The 17,587-nt window shown below is 41.7% G+C and overlaps 1 protein-coding gene across 3 annotated transcripts in view; it reads right to left on the bottom strand.

Annotated features, from left to right (window-relative positions):
* Positions 1-17,042, bottom strand: part of PLEKHG4B (pleckstrin homology and RhoGEF domain containing G4B) — an 83,937-nt gene extending 66,895 nt beyond the window's left edge. For 2 of the 3 annotated variants that reach the window (XM_082194668.1, XM_082194670.1), the window contains exon 1: positions 16,718-17,041. In XM_082194668.1, the coding sequence (XP_082050794.1) occupies positions 16,718-16,774 (57 nt within the window). In that variant the 5' untranslated portion in view covers positions 16,775-17,041. Of the gene's footprint in view, positions 1-16,717 lie in introns of all 3 variants that reach the window. The other variant, XM_082194669.1, reaches the window with a different exon arrangement.
* Positions 17,043-17,587: the final 545 nt, after the last annotated feature.

Below are 17,587 nucleotides of genomic sequence, written 5' to 3'. Positions count from 1 at the left end.
TCCAAGGCTTTACTTTTCTGCTCCACATAAAAGAGGGGCCTAAGATTTTAGCACTGCAGCTGTGCAGGCTCTTCTTCCCACCTTTCCCCAGAATACATTGTTTTGGTGATAGAAGCTTCCTGGTACCAAAGCATTCCAGAGACGGAGAGCTCACCGCTGGCCGGTATCCCAGTGATTTATTTGTGATTAACTAAGCCCTTCTTAGTGTCCTCCCTTCTGCAGGCAGGCCAATGGTACAATTCTAAAATTAACCAGTTTCAGAGAGCCCCAGAGAGAGAGAAAAGTTTTTTTAAAAAAGTTTCCCAACATTTCCTTGCTAGATCACATGAAAGGTCCATTGAGTCCAGCACTGAGTACCCACCAAACAGAGGGAAGGGGATTCAGCAAGCAATTATAGAATCAATAGGAAAACATCTGATTTCAACAGGTTTTGAGCCAGGGCTTTCTATAGCACAGAGCAGTTTCTAATGCAGTTAGAAAGATATGAGAGATATGCTGTTTTGTTTCGCCAATTAAGCCACTTATGGGTGTGGACGTCTCACACAGAGGAGATGAAGTTGGCTTGTGCACAACCTGCTTGCGCCCAGCATTTGGCCCTCAGATACACCATCTCTGAACATGGGAGATTCCACCAAACTGTTACAGCTATCATTTTACAACATCATCAAAGTTAATGGTAACTACCCCCCCATGCCCAACTTGGGGGTAATGAATTCCCTAAGCTGTGTAATGATTCAAAAATGAATCATGTGGACCTTGTAGGAGTATCTCCTTCTTCAACATTAGCTCACTTAAATTTCACTTAAATAACCAAAAGAGAAAACAAAACAACAATTACAGAAAAAAGAAAAGCAAAGAAATTTTAAGTGAAATTTAAGTGAAATTCAATAAAAAGAAATTAAACAAAAACATTAACTCTTCCAACACAGATATTTTAATTATTGCACGTTCAGGCAGTCTGAGGACAGCACAGTCAACTGGGACTTTGGCAGAAATGGTATTGGGTAGGTGAAGGGGGGGTCTCCCATAAGGGGCTTGAGGGAAGGATTGGCCCTGGCATGCCCAAAGCTCGGGCTGGGTCTCTGCCTGGCTGGTGAGAACTTGCCAGCTTGGCTTGCACCACAACAGGGGTCAGCACTGGGCAGTTCCCTCAGAATGGGTTTACTGCGGTGCAGCCTCACTGAATCCCATTCCACCAGTATGGGGAGAGTGGAATGACGAACTGATCCTACCCCAAATCCTCCAGCTAATAAAGATTTGGCCTGATTTCATCCCAACACCCAGTGTCCTGTTGCCGTCACTTGCTTCTTTTGGGGGATTAAGAATGTGCCTGCCTGGGCAAGCTCTCTTTCTGTTTCTCTCTTCCGACACCCTACCCAAGCCTTTGAGCGCATTGCTGGAGCAAGCCTTTCTCATTTAGAATAATCTTGGTTTCACGTAAAGCTTTTAGGGGAACTTATGACTGTAATTTTCATTGCTTGCAAGGCCTGCCGTCCCCCTTACAATCTTTTAAGGGTTTGCAGCTATGAAACAAAGGCAGCAGGGAAATAAAAGGGCCTAGGTCAGCAAAAGTCAAATGCACAGGTGAGGGATTTTCCAGACTGCCATTTTATTGCATGAACCTGAAATTGTTCCTAAGTTATTGCAAAGTGAGATCCAAATATCTGGTGAAGTTATCGAAGAGAATAACTGACAAAGGGAACCTGAATTTCCCTCAAGTACTCCAAATGCAGTATTTCATTGCTGGGGTAATTGAATTTCAGTGTGCTTGTGGCAACAGGGTAATGTGATACACCATCTCTGAACATGGGAGAGTCCATCAGGGATAATTATAAGCATGTATTGATTGATCCCATTAGATGGCAGATGAGCACCCAGTGCTGTAACACGGCTGATGCTGGACACGCAGATCAGTTTGGATGGGTGACTAATGTATAAGCTTTCAAAGAAAAAGCAAGACTCAAGTTAATAAATGTCATCCATATCATCAGAAGTGACACACAATCTCTCCCCTGATTTAAACTGTTGGTTTTTTTAACCAATATCTTAAACTCAAATGCAGCAGTGCCTGTGAACAAGCAAGTACTACAAAACACGGTAGTAGGCAGTTCTTCAGGGACCTGGCCCTAGACCATTTGCGGAGGGGTGGGGAGTCTGTGACCCACCCAATGTTGTTGGACGAGAGCTCCCATCAGTCACAGCAAGCAAACACAGCCAATGGTCAGGGGGTGATGTGCATTATATAATACAACAATATCTTGGGGGCCACAGGTTCATCACCCCCTTTTAGGGAATGAAAGGTTAGAAGCAGCACTTTGAATTGTGCACAGAAACAAACAGAAAGCCAATTAAGCTCTTTCAGCATAGGTTTAAAATGAGCCTGTTATCCCCTTTCAGCAGCTTGACTACTATGTTCTCTATAAGTTAACATTTCTTTTAAAAAACTAACAACAATTTTGAAAGGCACACCAACCCTATATATCACACTTTACAGTAATCAAGCTTGTACAGTGGTACCTCAGGATGCAAGACGTGACAGCGCATGTCGTGTTTCACTGCTTCCATGCATGCACGTGACGTCATTTTGAGCGTCTGCTCATGCGCAAGCAGCGAAATCCAGAAGTAACGTGCTCCATTACTTCCGGGTCACCACGGGGCGCAACCCGAAAATATTTAAGCTGAAGCGTATTCATCCCAAGGTATGACTGTATGTTACTAAATCATGGAAAACTGGGGTCCCATAATTCCTTCTCTGGGTCAGGATGCTACTGATGGGGTTGTCATCTGTGCAGCAAAGATATCATACCCAAGATCTCTAGACACCTTCTCCCAACGACTTCATTAGGATGTTTAAACATATTTTTGGACACAGCAGATCATGTGAGAGCACCATAGTATAAATACCAAGGCACTTGATAGATAGGAGTGGAACCCCTGGAAGAGAGCTTTTCACTCCACTTCACATCCCAGCTGGTGATCTAACACAGACTCAGACTCTCTTGTCCACTCATACAATGACACTGTCCAGTCCAGACTTGTTAACAACTATCTCATAAAAGTTGTAAGTTTGGATTTCTAGCCAATTTATAAAATCAGAAGGTGAAAAGGTTACTTGCTGTCTCATTCTGACTCAGTCACAGATTACTCTGTACAGGGGGAAATGGAGCACTTGCTGAGTCAATTTATAAATATTCTGGCTGAATCCTTGCACTTGATCTTGTTTGGGGCTTCAGATAAGGGGTTTAGCACTCAGTTCCCTTCTGTTGGATTCCAGTATCACTAAAGCTTCTCTTAGTACAATTATATTGCAGTGGTGATGGTACCAGGATACAGTTTCCAGGGAAATAACTCACATTCTTCACCTTCTGACTGCTCACAGCTCTCACAGCTCTCCTTTATGTACAGGGGGGGAAACAGGTACCCCCCATCCCATAATCAAGCCTTGTAGCCTAGACATGAGCACAGAGAACTTTCATGACCTTTAGATTATGCACATCCCCTATAAACTATTTCTGTCAATGGAGCAGTGTTGGTAGCAGAGAGATAAAGATCACCCACTTTCCCCTACTCACAAACAAATCAGCACATCTGACCAAATCAAAACACTGAAAATAGTGAGGGCAGCACAGCAGTTTAGACATATTTTCAAAATAAAAAATGGGAAAGTTCCTGATTTCACATTTCTGTTTACATTATTTAGATTTCTAACATATATGCACCACACTGTCACAACCTTATCAAAATTTTCACACTGTTGCACATAATGAAAAATCGTTTCCCTTATACTCTTCCTAACCCTATTTCAGCAGCATTGCAACAGACTTTCACATGCAAAGACTTCTCCTTCCTCCCCTCCTCTCTGCAGCCTGCACTGCAGCCCCCAAATTTGCTCTAGACCTTCCCGGGGGGGGGGGGGGGACTCTGCATGCTGAAAAGCATGGAAAACTGCAGGGGGAGGGAGCTCCTGTCACACCCACTGACACAACACTGAATCTCACCAAGGGAATGGCTCAGGAAATAAACACCAGAAGCTTCTTAATGCTGTTATGCTTGTGGCTGTCTATTTATTAACTTTCTGGAGGTAAGCTTATGGTTTCCAGAAGGATCCCCCAAAGTAACAAAAAAAGCTCACAGGCTTTGATTAAAAATTCCTTTATTATCCACAAGGTTCTTTATAGTTTAGATAAGTCTAAACAAACAGAAGCTTTTGGCATCTGAAAAACCATTTTGCTCTCCAGAGATAAAGCCCACATCCTCTTTGGAAATCCCCATGCAAGTTTGAACAGTTTTTCTCCAAGGGAAAGGCAGCAGTTTTCGAAAGTGTGCACGGAAACTTAACAAGCTCCCCAAGCATAACAGCAGTGCACATCCCTAAACAGATTTTGCCCTACAACGGGAATTTCAAATTATTTACTTAGGTGAACGCCAAAAGAATTTTGTTACCAGTCAGGAACTGCCTGTTTTAGCTCACATCATAGAGGTCAAACTTCGCTAACCACTTGATGTGTTGTTGTTGTTTAGTCGTTTAGTTGTGTCCGCCTCTTCGTGACCCCCTGGACCAGAGCATGCCAGGCCCTCCTGTCTTCCACTGCCTCCCGCAGTTTGGTCAAACTCATGTTGGTAGCTTCGAGAACACTGTCCCACCATCTCGTCCTGTCATCCCCTTCTCCTTGTGCCCTCCATCTTTCCCAACATCAGGGTCTTTTCCAGGGAGTCCTCTCTTCTCATGAGGTGGCCAAAGTATTGGAGCCTCAGCTTCACGATCTGTCCTTCCAGTGAGCACTCAGGGCTGATTTCCTTCAGAATGGAGAGGTTTGATCTTCTTGCAGTCCATGGGACTCTCAAGAGTCTCCTCCAGCACCAGAATTCAAAAGCATCAATTCTTCGGCGATCAGCCTTCTTTATGGTCCAGCTCTCTTGATGTTGTTACATCATATGTATGAACATGAGAAAAGTCTACAGGATCAGGCCAAGGGCCCATCGAGCACCCCATTCCCACGGTGGCCCCCCAGATGCCCAGGCAAAGCCCACAAGCAGCACTCTCCCCACTTTGTATTCAGAGGCCACTGCTTCTGGGGCGGAATCACAGCCATCATGGCTAGCAGCTATGGGTAGCCTTCATCGCCATTAATTGGTCCAATCCTTTTTTAAAGACATCCATCACTACCTCTTGCGGGAGTGAACTCCATATATAAACTATGCACTGTGTGAAGAAGGTCTTCCTTTTGTCTTCCAAGGTTCAGCTTCCCTGGATGCCCACTGGAGTTCTTGTGTTATGGGAGAGGGAGAAAAGCTTTTTACTACAGTGGTATCTTGGGTTACAGACGCTTCAGATTCGACTCCGCTAACCCAAAAATAGTACCTCGGGTTAAGAACTTTGTTTCAGGATGAGAACACAAATCACGCGGCTGCAGCCCCCATTACCTAAAGTGGTGCTTCAGGTTAAGAACAGTTTCAGGTTAAGAACGGACCTCCAGAACGAATTAAGTTCTTAACCCGAGGTACCACTGTATTCACCTTCTCCACACTTTGCAAAAATTTATACACCTCTATTTCCCACCAGGCTTTTAGTATTTTTAACAGTTTAAAGCTGCAGTAGCAACTATTATTAGCAATTTAGAGTACCTTTCTCAGAGTATCTTTCTCAGGGTATTTTTATACAGTGGTACCTTGGGTTACAGATGCTTCAGGTTACAGACTCCGCTAACCCAGAAATAGTACCTCAGGTTAAGAACTTACTTCAGGATGAGAACAGAAATCGGGCTCCGGCGGCACGGCGGCAGCAGGAGGCCCCATTAGCTAAAGTGGTGCTTTAGGTTAAGAATAGTTTCAGGTTAAGAACGGACCTCCAGAATGAATTAAGTTCTTAACCCAAGGTATCGCTGTATTCTGAATGGGTGTTTAGTTTATATTTTACCTTCTGTTTAAATTGGAGGTTTGTTGTCAGTGTTGATTAAAGTATTTTTTAAAACTGGCCTTTGCAGGGCTATATGCCACGTTTTAATTGTGGTGTTAGGCAACAGATTCATTTAATAAATAATAATAGCAGCAGCGACAGAAGCAGCAGCAGTAGCAAAATAGCAAAAAGTCCTCAGGAGACTGAGCTCAGCGCCCAGGGACTACGGCAGCAGCTATCCAAACAAGTAAAAGGTTTTCTGGGCTCTTGTAGCAGGGACAAGATGAGAATTCTTGAAAGCAGCAGAGACATTCCAATATTTTCTTTTTACCTGTGCTCCCCTGCCCCCATTGAAGCATTTTATTCTGTAAAAAATTATTCACGATAAGGGATTTAGTGGTGAAAACTGGAACACTTTTGTTTTTTTTTTTATAATAATTTTTATTACATTTTTTCCAAATTACAGAAAGAACAAAAGGAAAAGCAGAATAGAAGAAAAAAAGAAAAAAGAACAGAAAATCACATCCATTTCAACAACTTATTTCAAATTTCCATTGGACTTCCCCACATCTCCCGCATAATGCATTCTTGATAATAAAGTCATCAGCAAATTATACCCTTATTTCGTGTGTTTCTTTATATTTTCAATTGCAATTTAAGTTTAAATCTCTTATTCTCCATTTACTCTAAAAATATAACATGATATCATTTTTACCCATTTAAACTTTGATTCTTTCACAAATGTTAGCAATTTCATAGATAATTAAATTTCATTGCTGGGGCTAACGTTCCAAATCATACGACGTCTTATGTTTCATACAACTTATAATACTTTTGCAAATAGTCTTTAAATTTTTTCCAGTCCTCCTCCATTGCCTCTTCTCCCAGGTCTCGGATTCTTGCAGTCATCTCGGCCAGTTCCATGTAGTTCATCAATTGCGTCTGCCACTCCTCCAGTGTGGGCAAATCTTGGGTCTTCCAATGCTTGGCGATAAGAATTCTTGCTGCAGTTGTAGCATACATAAAAAAAGTTCTATCCTTCTTTAACACCTTCTGGCCGACAATGCCCAGAAGGAAGGCCTCTGGTTTCTTGGGAAAGGTGTACTTAAACACCTTTTTTAACTCGTTATAGATCATTTCCCAAAAGGCCTTCAATCTTGGACAAGTCCACCAGAGGTGAAAGAATGTCCCTTCAGCCTCCTTGCATTTCCAACATTTATTGTCAGACAAATGGTATATCTTAGCGAGCTTGACTGGGGTCATGTACCACCTGTATACCATTTTCATAATATTTTCTTTCAGGGCATTACATGCCGTAAATTTCATACCGGTGGTCCATAACCTTTCCCAGTCCTCAGACATAATGTTGTAACCAATGTCTTGAGCCCATTTTATCATGGCTGATTTAACTGTCTCATCTTGAGTATTCCATTTAAGCAGCAAGTTATACATTCTCGATAATGCCTTGGTCTTTGGTTCTAACAACTCTGTCTCAAGTTTCGATTTTTCCACCTGGAATCCTATTTTTTTATCTAGCTTAAAAACCTCATTAATTTGGGCATAGTGTAGCCAGTTTTGCACCTTGTCCTTTAATTTTTCAAAGCTCTGCAACCTCCAATTACCTCCAATGTTTTCTATTATTTCCCAATATTTCGGCCAATATGCCTCCATATTGGATGTTTTCCGAGCTTTGGCCTCTATTGGTGAAATCCACCTCGGGGTTTTACTTTCCAATAAGTCTTTGTATTTTTTCCAGACCATATATATTGCTTTTCTGACAATATGGTTTTTGAACGTTCCATATGTTTTCCCCTTGTCATACCACAAATACGCATGCCAACCTAACGAATTGTTAAAGCCTTCCAGATCTAGGACATCAGTGTTTTCCAATAAGATCCAATCTTTCATCCAGCAGAAGGCCGCAGCTTCATAGTATAACCTTAAGTCCGGCAGGGCAAACCCCCCTCTCTCCTTTGCATCAGTTAGTATTTTAAACTTTATTCGGGGCTTTTTGCCCTGCCAGACAAATTTAGAAATGTCCTTCTGCCACTTTCCGAAACAGTCCACTCTGTCCACAATCTGCAAGGCCTGGAACAAAAACAACATTTTTGGCAAAACGTTCATTTTTATAGCTGCAATTCGGCCTAACAAGGATAATTTCAATCTTGACCAAATTTCTAGATCTTTTTTAACTTCTGACCAACATTTTTCATAATTATCTTTAAATAGATTCAAATTCTTAGAAGACAGATTGACCCCCAGGTATTTCACTTTTTTAACAATGTTTAGTTCTGTTTCCTTCTGAAACCCCTCTGTTTCAGTAACCGTCAAGTTTTTCCCTAACACCTTAGTTTTTTGTTTGTTCAGCTTAAAACCCGCCACCCGACCAAATTTCTGAATCAATTCCAAAACTCTTTTTGTACTAGGTTCTGGCTCCTGTAATGTTAAAACCAAGTCATCTGCAAATGCTTTCAGTTTATATTGTTTCGCTCCGACCCGTATTCCTTGTACCTGCCGATCCTCCCTTATCATATTCAGCAAAACCTCCAGGACTGAAATAAACAACAGAGGGGATAGGGGGCACCCCTGGCGTGTTCCTTTTTCAATATGAAGTTCTTCTGTCACCACATTGTTCACTATCAACTTAGCTTTTTGTTCTGAATAGATTGCCTCTATTCCATTCTCAAACCCCCTTCCCACTCCCATCCCTTCCAAGTTTTTCTTCATAAATTTCCAAGAAATGTTGTCAAAGGCCTTCTCCGCATCAATAAAAATTAACACTGCTTTGGTGTTAATATTTGTTTGTAAAAGTTCCAGAATATCAATAATGTTCCTGGTATTATCATACAAATGTCTACCTGGGAGAAAGCCTGCTTGGTCCTTATGGATTACTTCATTTAGTACTTTTTTAAATCTGTTAGCCAAAACATCCGCAAATATTTTGTAATCCACGTTTAGGAGTGAGATGGGGCGGTAGTTCTTGAGTTGAGTCTTTTCAGTTTCCACTTTAGGTATCAGTGTGATGAATGCTTCTTTCCACGTATCTGGTGCCCTCCCTCCCCCCATAATCTGGTTGCAAACCTCCATTAATGGTTGTATCAAATAGTCTTTTAAAATCCTGTAGTACTTGGAGGTGAGTCCATCAGGGCCCGGAGATTTGCCTAGTTGCATATTCTGAATGGCATCCTCGATTTCCTGTTGTGTTATTTTACAATTCAAGATTGATCTCTTCTCTTGAGATAATTTTGGTAGGCCGTTATCTTTCAAGAATTGTTCTATCTCAGTTGCTTCCTCGGATTCTTGTGTGTACAGTTTTTTAAAATATTTCTGGAAACACCTTCTAATTTCTCCCGGTTTCTGAATGTTTTTCCCTTCAACTTCTAAGTTGGTGACATAATTTAATTTTTGTCTCTTTTTCAACTGCCAAGCGAGCAGTTTCCCACATTTGTTCGCAGATTCAAAAGATCTTTGTTTCATTTGTTTGATTTTCCATTCCACTTCTTGGTTAATCAATTTCGCATATTGTGACTGATAAAATTTGATTTCTCTTAAAGTCTCTTTTGATTTTGGATTCACTCTTAATTTTTTCTCTCCATCACTTATCTTCTCCAAAATCTTGTCTTTTTTACTATTCCAAAGTTTTTTCTTGATTGTATTCTGTTGTATCAGAAACCCTCTCATAACAGCTTTGCTTGCGTCCCAGATAATTCTTTTTTCCACCGAGGTATTCAAGTTAATTTCAAAATAATCCTTTAAAGTTTTTTGGGCCTTCTTTACGATCTCTTGATCTCTTAACAGGTTGTCATTCATTTTCCATCTGAAGGAGTCGGCAGTAGTAAATCTCATTTCCATTTTCAAAGCGTTAGGGTCGGAGCAAGTCTTTGGGCAGATTTCTATTTTTGTAGTCTTAGGTGCCAGCCCTCTAGTTGCCCAGATTTGGTCGATTCTTGTCCATGACAGGTGGGCCTCAGAAAAGAAAGTTCCTTCTTTACCTAGGGGGTTTCTCGTCCTCCATAAATCAATTAGGTCCATATTGTCAGTTAGTTCAAAGAAAGTTTTTGGTAGTCTTCCATCTTTAGTCAGATTCTGATTCTGTGACTTATCCATCAAAGTAGAGACGACCCCATTCATATCTCCCATCATAATGATGTTGGAATAGTCCAGATAGTCCAGTAGTGTCTCATGCAGCTTCTTATAAAATTCTGATTTCCCCTCATTTGGTGCATAGATTCCTAATATCAAAACTTTTTCTCCTTGGGTCGAAATTTCAATAGCCAGGATTCTTCCTTGTTCATCTTTAAACAAAAATTTTGGTGATAGATTCTCTTTGGCGTAGATCACCACGCCTCTCTTCTTGACTCTATCTGATGAGATAAATTCTTGGCCTAATCTTTTATTTATTAACACCTTCCTGTGTGACCTGGTCACATGGGTTTCTTGCAAGCAAATTATGTCCAAATTCTCTTTCTTTAGGATATGGAAGATCCTTTTGCGTTTTTCTGGGGAATTCGCGCCGTTAATGTTCCAACTATACAGCTGCAGAGACATCCTGTATCAATCTGTTGTTACTCTTGTTGGGCGTCTTCTTTTTTGTCCAAGTCCGAGGGTGGTAACTCTTTTCCTGACTCTGGTGGTGGCCAAATAGCTGCCACTCCTTTCTGCAAGTCTTCTCCGTGGTCGTGTAGGAACTTCTGGCTATCCTCTTTCGTTTTGATTTTTATCTTCTTTCCTTTGTATTTGAATGAGAGGCCTTGTGGGAACTCCCACCTGTAAGGTATTCCGTTACCTCTCAAAAGTCCAGCTAGGTCAGTGTAGTTAGATCTTAGATCCAGTAATTGTTTAGGAATATCCTTGTAGATTTGTGCTCTTCTGTCCTGGATCTCAAGTGCTTTATTAAAATGTAGGTCGAGTAGCTTGTCTCTCTCCTGCTTAGTCCTTAAAATAATCAAACAGTCTCTAGGTCTGTCCTTCCCAGCAGCCCTTCCCAATCTGAATGCAGTTGTTATTTTGAAGTCTGTATCTTCGTTTATACCCCAGAATTTAGAAAATTCTGCTGTTAAAAAGCCAATCAAGTCCTCTTTCTCAATCTCTGGGATAGAGCGTAATCTCAAATTATTTTCCCTGTTTCGCAGTTCCACCAAAGACAGATAGGCCTGCTGGTCAGTAATATGTTTATGGAGCGGCCTTACCTCTCCTTTCAATTCCTCCACTTCTTTAGTTACTGCTTCTACTTTTTCATTCGCAGCCTCGGCCAATTTTCGATTTTCGGATACAACGTCCTTTAGGTTTCCAATATCTTGTGAATGCTTAGCCACCTGTTCAGAAAGTTTGGTAATTGAAGATGTGGCTAAGTCAATTTTTGCAGTTTGGTCATCCACTTTTTTGTTCAAAATTGCAAATTGTTGTAGCATTTCCTCTAGGAGAATGTTAGATCCCCCAGCTGCCATATCTTCACTTGTTGATTGTTCGGATTCTTCAGCTGGGGTTGTTGGTAATGGTACAGCCTGTAGAACCGCAGGGACTGAAGATCTACGAGCCTGGGAAACCAAAGTTGTTTGTACCAATTTGCCTTTCCCTGCTTTCGACGCAGCTCTTGTTTTTGGTTTACCACTCATTCCACACTCATTCCACACCTGTCTTTGGATTCAAGGTCAAGCTGTCAAAAGTTCCATGGGAAAGACAGGCCTCAGAGTGAGTAACCAGACCACAGAGAGACAAAACAAAGTCAGTTCTCAGGAAATTGTAAATCCCAAACTCCACTAGGGGGAGTGTTGTTCAGTTCATGAAAGAAGAAACAAAGTTTCAGTCGCCATTAAAGTTCCTACAATTAGATAAATTAACCAGTGTCTTTAGAGAAGATCTTTTCCCTCTGGCAGAGCCCTCTCAATTTTGCCACAATAGTTTCTTAAAAGGTGCAAAATACAGTTGCTTAATTGTATCCACCGGTAATGCCTCTAAGTATCTGTTTCAGCTTTGTAAGTGTATCCGCAACACAACCTTTTGCCCGCTGCAAGTCCGGGACTAGGGATTTTCAAGTCTTTAAAGTTTTTAAAAGTCTAACGGAGAAGAAACCCCGAACAGAGTAGACACGATAACAGGAAAATAAAGATAACTTGCCTTTCCCTTCAGTTTCCAAACTTCTCCAGACGTATGCTGTCTCTCATTTAAAAACCCTTTTGTACTGCTTCCAGCTTGTCAGTTCCTTTGCCTTTGATCATTAAGCACCTCCGGGAGACGGACTTCCTTTTTCTCGTCTCCCGCTTTCAGCCGAATTCACAATTTGTAATCCAATCTCAAATAAATCCTACTCACGAGTAGTTAATTTGTAATCCAATGTGAAGGAAGAAAGGTCGGCACTCGTCGGTAACAGCCGCGCGGCTTCACTCCCGCAGAAAGAGCGATGAATCCACAGCACCGCTTCCCCTCCGCGCTTCCGGAGCCCCTTACGGGGTCCCTTCTTCGTTTTGGGGGTCGCTCTCGGTGCCCGCCGGATCCCACGGCCACGAGCTCACTCTGCTCGTGGTTTAACTTAATGGGTCGTCGCTTCGCCGTAGCGAACAACCCTTTTCTGCGGAGCCCCTCTTTGCTGCGCAAAGAGGACCGCCATTACTCGTTTCGCGCCGCCTCCGGAAGTGAAACACTTTTGAAAGTGTTACTGATTAGTGAAAAGTTGTCCAAATTTACCCGGAACACCTTTACAAAAGAATAAAAAAGTCAAGAGTAGCAACAATAAGGTGGGAGAGGATTAGTTTAAAAATAGCGATGAGGAGGGGGCTGTGCAAACAAGGGGGGAGAGCTATATGAAGGAGCAAGTTTGGCAAAGGCAGAGCTTTTGCACTTTCAGCCGTGTGTGATCTGACGCAGCTGCAACAGAAATGCTGAAATACAATTCATGGACATGCAAACAAAGCAAAGGCCTTGCTAGAGAAGTATTATAGAAGTGTCATGCTGCTGAGAGGTAATAAAAGAGAGGGATACCATAAGACAAGTTTCTCGTTTTAAAGGAAATGCCTGGACAGTCTTAACATTTCTTTCGTGACCATTAGGAATCATATCAGCTTAAAAGTAAGGCGGAGTGGGCAAGACTGCAGAACGTGCTTCTACCTGTCTCACCTGTGCTAGCAAGGACTTCCCTGATCCTTAGCAATTGATCCTAACAGCTGTTGAGACATCTGAGAGGACATGCCACTTAATCACTAAAATGCACAACCCTCCCACAAAGTCGTGGGGGGGGGGCTACATCTCATCCTGCAACTTGTACCGTCACATCCTCCTGATATATATCCTCCAGCTGAAATAACTACAGTTCACTGTTAAGTAGGGGAGGTGTCCTAAAATGAGAAATTTCAGAAGTGTCATTTGTGAGTATTTTTATGCCTCAGACGTCTTAGTCTCCCCTTTCATGTGTTTACCACTGCAAATACTTACGTAGCCGCAGTTCTGAAGCAACTCTTTCTCTTAGTTCTAAGGGGATCGGAACTCACACATCCAAAACAACACTCTAATCACTACAACACAAAACACAAAACATAAGATGCTATTTAAAATTTCACAGCACGACTTTTTAACGGCCCCATTAACTGCAGTGCCACAAAACGTGGGGTTTTTGCTGCAAAACAACGGTAACAGTTGGATACAGGTTTGGAGAGGATCCCAAATTTGGGGGCTTGTGGTTAATTTTCCTCTTTTTAACCTCTTTCCCAACAGCTAGGGTTGGATACTAAAGGTACAGCCTTGTTTGCAAAGGCAACTTTGACCTTCAAAGGAGACGGATGTAGGATGCTCACCTATGTAAAAATAAAGGTAGCCCATTGGCACCAGCTTTATAGCTCAGCACCTGTTAATAAGAGGACTACTGGTAGGTTATCACATAAATACAGAAATGAACATTCTTGTCTTGTATTGCCCCCAAAGCATGACCTACAATAGAAACAGATTTACTCCCAGTCCTGAAGGCTTTAAGGGATTTTAAGTCATTTTAGTCCTAGCACACCTTACTTGCAACTTCTTTTGACTGATGAATTTCACTTTAAAGGAAAATACTTCAAAAACAAAAAAAGGCTAAACAGCCAGCTGTTTCTGTCTAGACAATGAGCCACTGTAGGGGTATTATTGATCTCTGGAAGGTGAGCAAATAATCATTTGGTTGAAGGCATGCTTTTAAAGGAGGTCTCTAAATATTGTTTCATTGAAATGGTTTACAGCAGCAAAGAACTCTGAGAGCACAAGAATTTGCTGACTCTATATTGATAATACCAAATGCTCTTCCAGCACTGTTCAAAGGAGAACACAAGTTTGCCTTAGGTTGCAGCATGGTTGAAGTTATGCAGGCGTGGAGCTGACCAATACCCCAAGTGTGAACTCCAATTTCTTTATTCAGTCACTTGCAAGGGGATTATTACCTTCAAAGAAATGTGAGTGAGCCTTGCAGACAGACAATGCCTCTTTTATTATATGCACCCTGTGACTGTATAAGTGAATGCAGTGTAAGATGAATTCCTGTACTAGGGATGAGGAGCAGTATCTAGCAAGCCATGCTTTAAGAAGGAATCGTCAGCACTGCAAAGTTGCAGACTGGCAGCCAATCCCGGAGGGAATGCTACACATCAGCTATATGCCATGCACTTTTGCTTCTATTTCTGATCTGTAATGTGGCAAGACATGGCAGTGCAGATTAGTGTGAAGTGATTGCTGTAGCCATCAGCCAACCTCTCTCAGCTAATGGGCACACTTAGAACTTTGTAGAAATGCTGTGGGCACAGGGCACCAGTTAAAAAATGGCTGCAGTGGGAGCACGGCACAAGATGAAAAGGTCTGGCACATCTAAAATAGAGACAGGCCCACAAAACAGTCCGGGCATGCTCCCCATCAAAGATAGCTCAAAGGACTAAACCTTAATTATTAAAATGCCAGTGAGAATAAAGAGGCATTGCTTTAGGGGATTTTACTAAAGGTAAAATAAAGAAAGATTGCCTCTTTATTCCATTGTCAGCACCAGGAAATCCTTTCTGAGGCAAGCATTCCACGTTCTGCCAGGACACTGACGTCTAGCGCCGAGGGCCTTCTGGCGGTTCCCTCGCTGTGAGAAGCCAAGTTACAGGGAACCAGGCAGAGGGCCTTCTCAGTGGTGGCACCTGCCCTGTGGAATGCCCTCCCACCAGATGTCAAAGAGAAAAATAACTACCAGACTTTTAGAAGACATCTGAAGGCAGTCCTCTTCAGGGAAACTTTTAATGTTTAATAGGTTACTGTATTTTAGTGTTTTGTTGGAAGCCGCCCAGAGTGGCTGGGGATACCCGGCCAGATGGGCGGGGTATGCCGTAAATAATAAATTCTTCTTCTTCTTCTTCTTCTTCTTCTTATTATTATTATTATTATTATTATTATTATTATTATTATTATTATTGCCAAGGCACCCCCATCATGAAGGTCTTCTCCCTCACAGTCTCAGTTCATCATGCAGGGAGGGGGGAACCTAGAGAAGCACCTCCAGTGGAAATATCGAGGTCTTGGGCAAGCCCTAGGGTGTTAAAGGTTAATAACAACACTGAATCGGAATCCAGAAAAGGAATGGAAGCCAGAGCAGATGACAAATCACTGCTGTGATGTGCAGAGAGTAGGAAAAGCCACTCTGTGAATGCCCAGAGGTGCTGTTACTTATGACTTCATATCAATTTCTTAAATGATCCACCATGGCCAACAAGAGGAAGGATGGTGACAAACAGATATGGCTACTGGAGGAGTCAGATTACCAGATCAAGACCTACAGAAACTGCAAAAAACAACACACAACTGTTTTCCTACCTACATCAATGCATTCCCTCCCCACCCCCACTTTCAGAATTAATCTAAGCAGCCTTAGGCAATAGCCATGAAAGCCTGGGCTCCCAGCAGGCTGAATTCTATGCCCAACATGACAGCGTCCACAGAGGGGCAGTTCAGTCACAAAAACACAGAACACACAATTCGCTGCATCAGACAGTAGGCACTACATTTTGTGTTGTAGTGCTAAATCTTTTAAAGTCGGAATCCTGGCACATAGTTTTTTAAAAATACATAATGTGTGCTTCCTAAAACAAAATCTTCTATATTTCACATCTTGTCCCGTTTCAAAATATCTGATGCATTAATATCACAGATGCCTTAATCTAAAAGTGTTCAAAATGTTGCCATCAGCTATAACTTGAAAGCAATCAATACAAGAACAAAGAACAAAAGGCACCCAAAGAAAAATCTCTCATTTCAAATATTTGGAAAAAGTGGAATGAAATACAAGACCAAGATCTTCTTAACAACTTGTAGGAGATTACAAAGGCATTTCTGTGATTTTGCTGTCCACCTCCTTGTAGGATTGTCTCAGTGAGCTAATTCCTATTGCAAGCAAAGCAGACATTCTGACATAAAAGCTGCTGCCTGTATTTTCAAAAGAACAAATTCCGTGCCTTACACAAAAAGAAATAAAGCAGATTAGTTTGCCCAAGAACAAAAGGAAGAATCCTATTCAGCAACCATCATGTTTGCAGGCAAGAAACCAGAAAAAGTTCCTGAAATTTCAACAGGTTTTCTCTAATTTAGTGAGGGCACTAACTCATTACCAAAACAGGAGCCCTCTTTATTTAGCAAAGTAGATTTGTTTTATTTGACTACAACATGCAAACTATAAATGTTGCTAAAAATGCCCCCATGAAACATTTTAATTAAATTTACAAATAATTGCTAATAAAACTATTCTTGGATACAGCTCATTTCTTAAAAAAAATACAAAAAAGGATTGCTGTAAACTTGTGAGTTTGCGGTTTTCCCCCATTGCATTCGACATACCTTTATGCTCAGATAATTATCACTTCTTGTCTTTGGAGCTGCAGCCTGGTGATTCATAATGGCACCCCCTCTCTTTGGATTTCAATACAAAAAAGTAGTCCATAAAATCAACTGTGTCAAGACAATGAAGACTGTAACTCAAGCCCATGCCCTTCTAATAATTTCACTTGACGTGTCTGCCAGATTCCTGTCACCCTCTTTTGCATGTCAATTTTACATACTCCCTCAATGTTCTCGGGAAGCTTCCTGCGCTGCCAGTTGCACACATCCAGACCGTGAGAACAGACTGGAGAGTTCACTTCCAAGCAGCCCGGACGGCTCTCCCATTGCTTTAGTCGGCAGACTGATGTAACTTCCTCTGTCCAAGGGGGGAGCAAGAGGGACGTCCGAGGCGAGAACAAAGCAGCTCGGAGTTGGGGGATCACCTCCACTTCTCACTTTACAGGCAAAACATCGGATCCAAACCCAGCTAGAAGCTGAAAGGTGCAAAACTCTCCCCTATGGGGAGAGGAGATTCCCACGATATTTAGTGGTCTAGCACAACATACAACGTTGCAATTTGATTTGCCAAATTGACACTGACTTGCCCAAATCATCAAGGTTAAAAAAAAAAAAGCACATTCAACGTTCTGCTTGCTTGCTTGTTTTATTTCTTTATTTTGTATACTGTATTGCCCTTCAGCCATAGATCTCAGGGCAGTTAACAACATAAAAAATACAATATATAAAACAACAACAACAGACCTCTCCCCATCGCCTCCCACAAACACATTGAAAAGGGTTGTTTTTGTGGGAACTGTATTAGCATGTATTTCATTGTTGCTAAGTCACTTCAAGAATCTTGTAAGAAATAAACAAAATAAATAAAAA

Source organism: Podarcis vaucheri, assembly GCF_965113315.1.
Source record: "Podarcis vaucheri genome assembly, chromosome: 13".
Classification (NCBI taxonomy): Eukaryota; Metazoa; Chordata; class Lepidosauria; order Squamata; family Lacertidae; genus Podarcis; species Podarcis vaucheri.
This window is presented reverse-complemented; position numbering and strand designations above follow the sequence as displayed.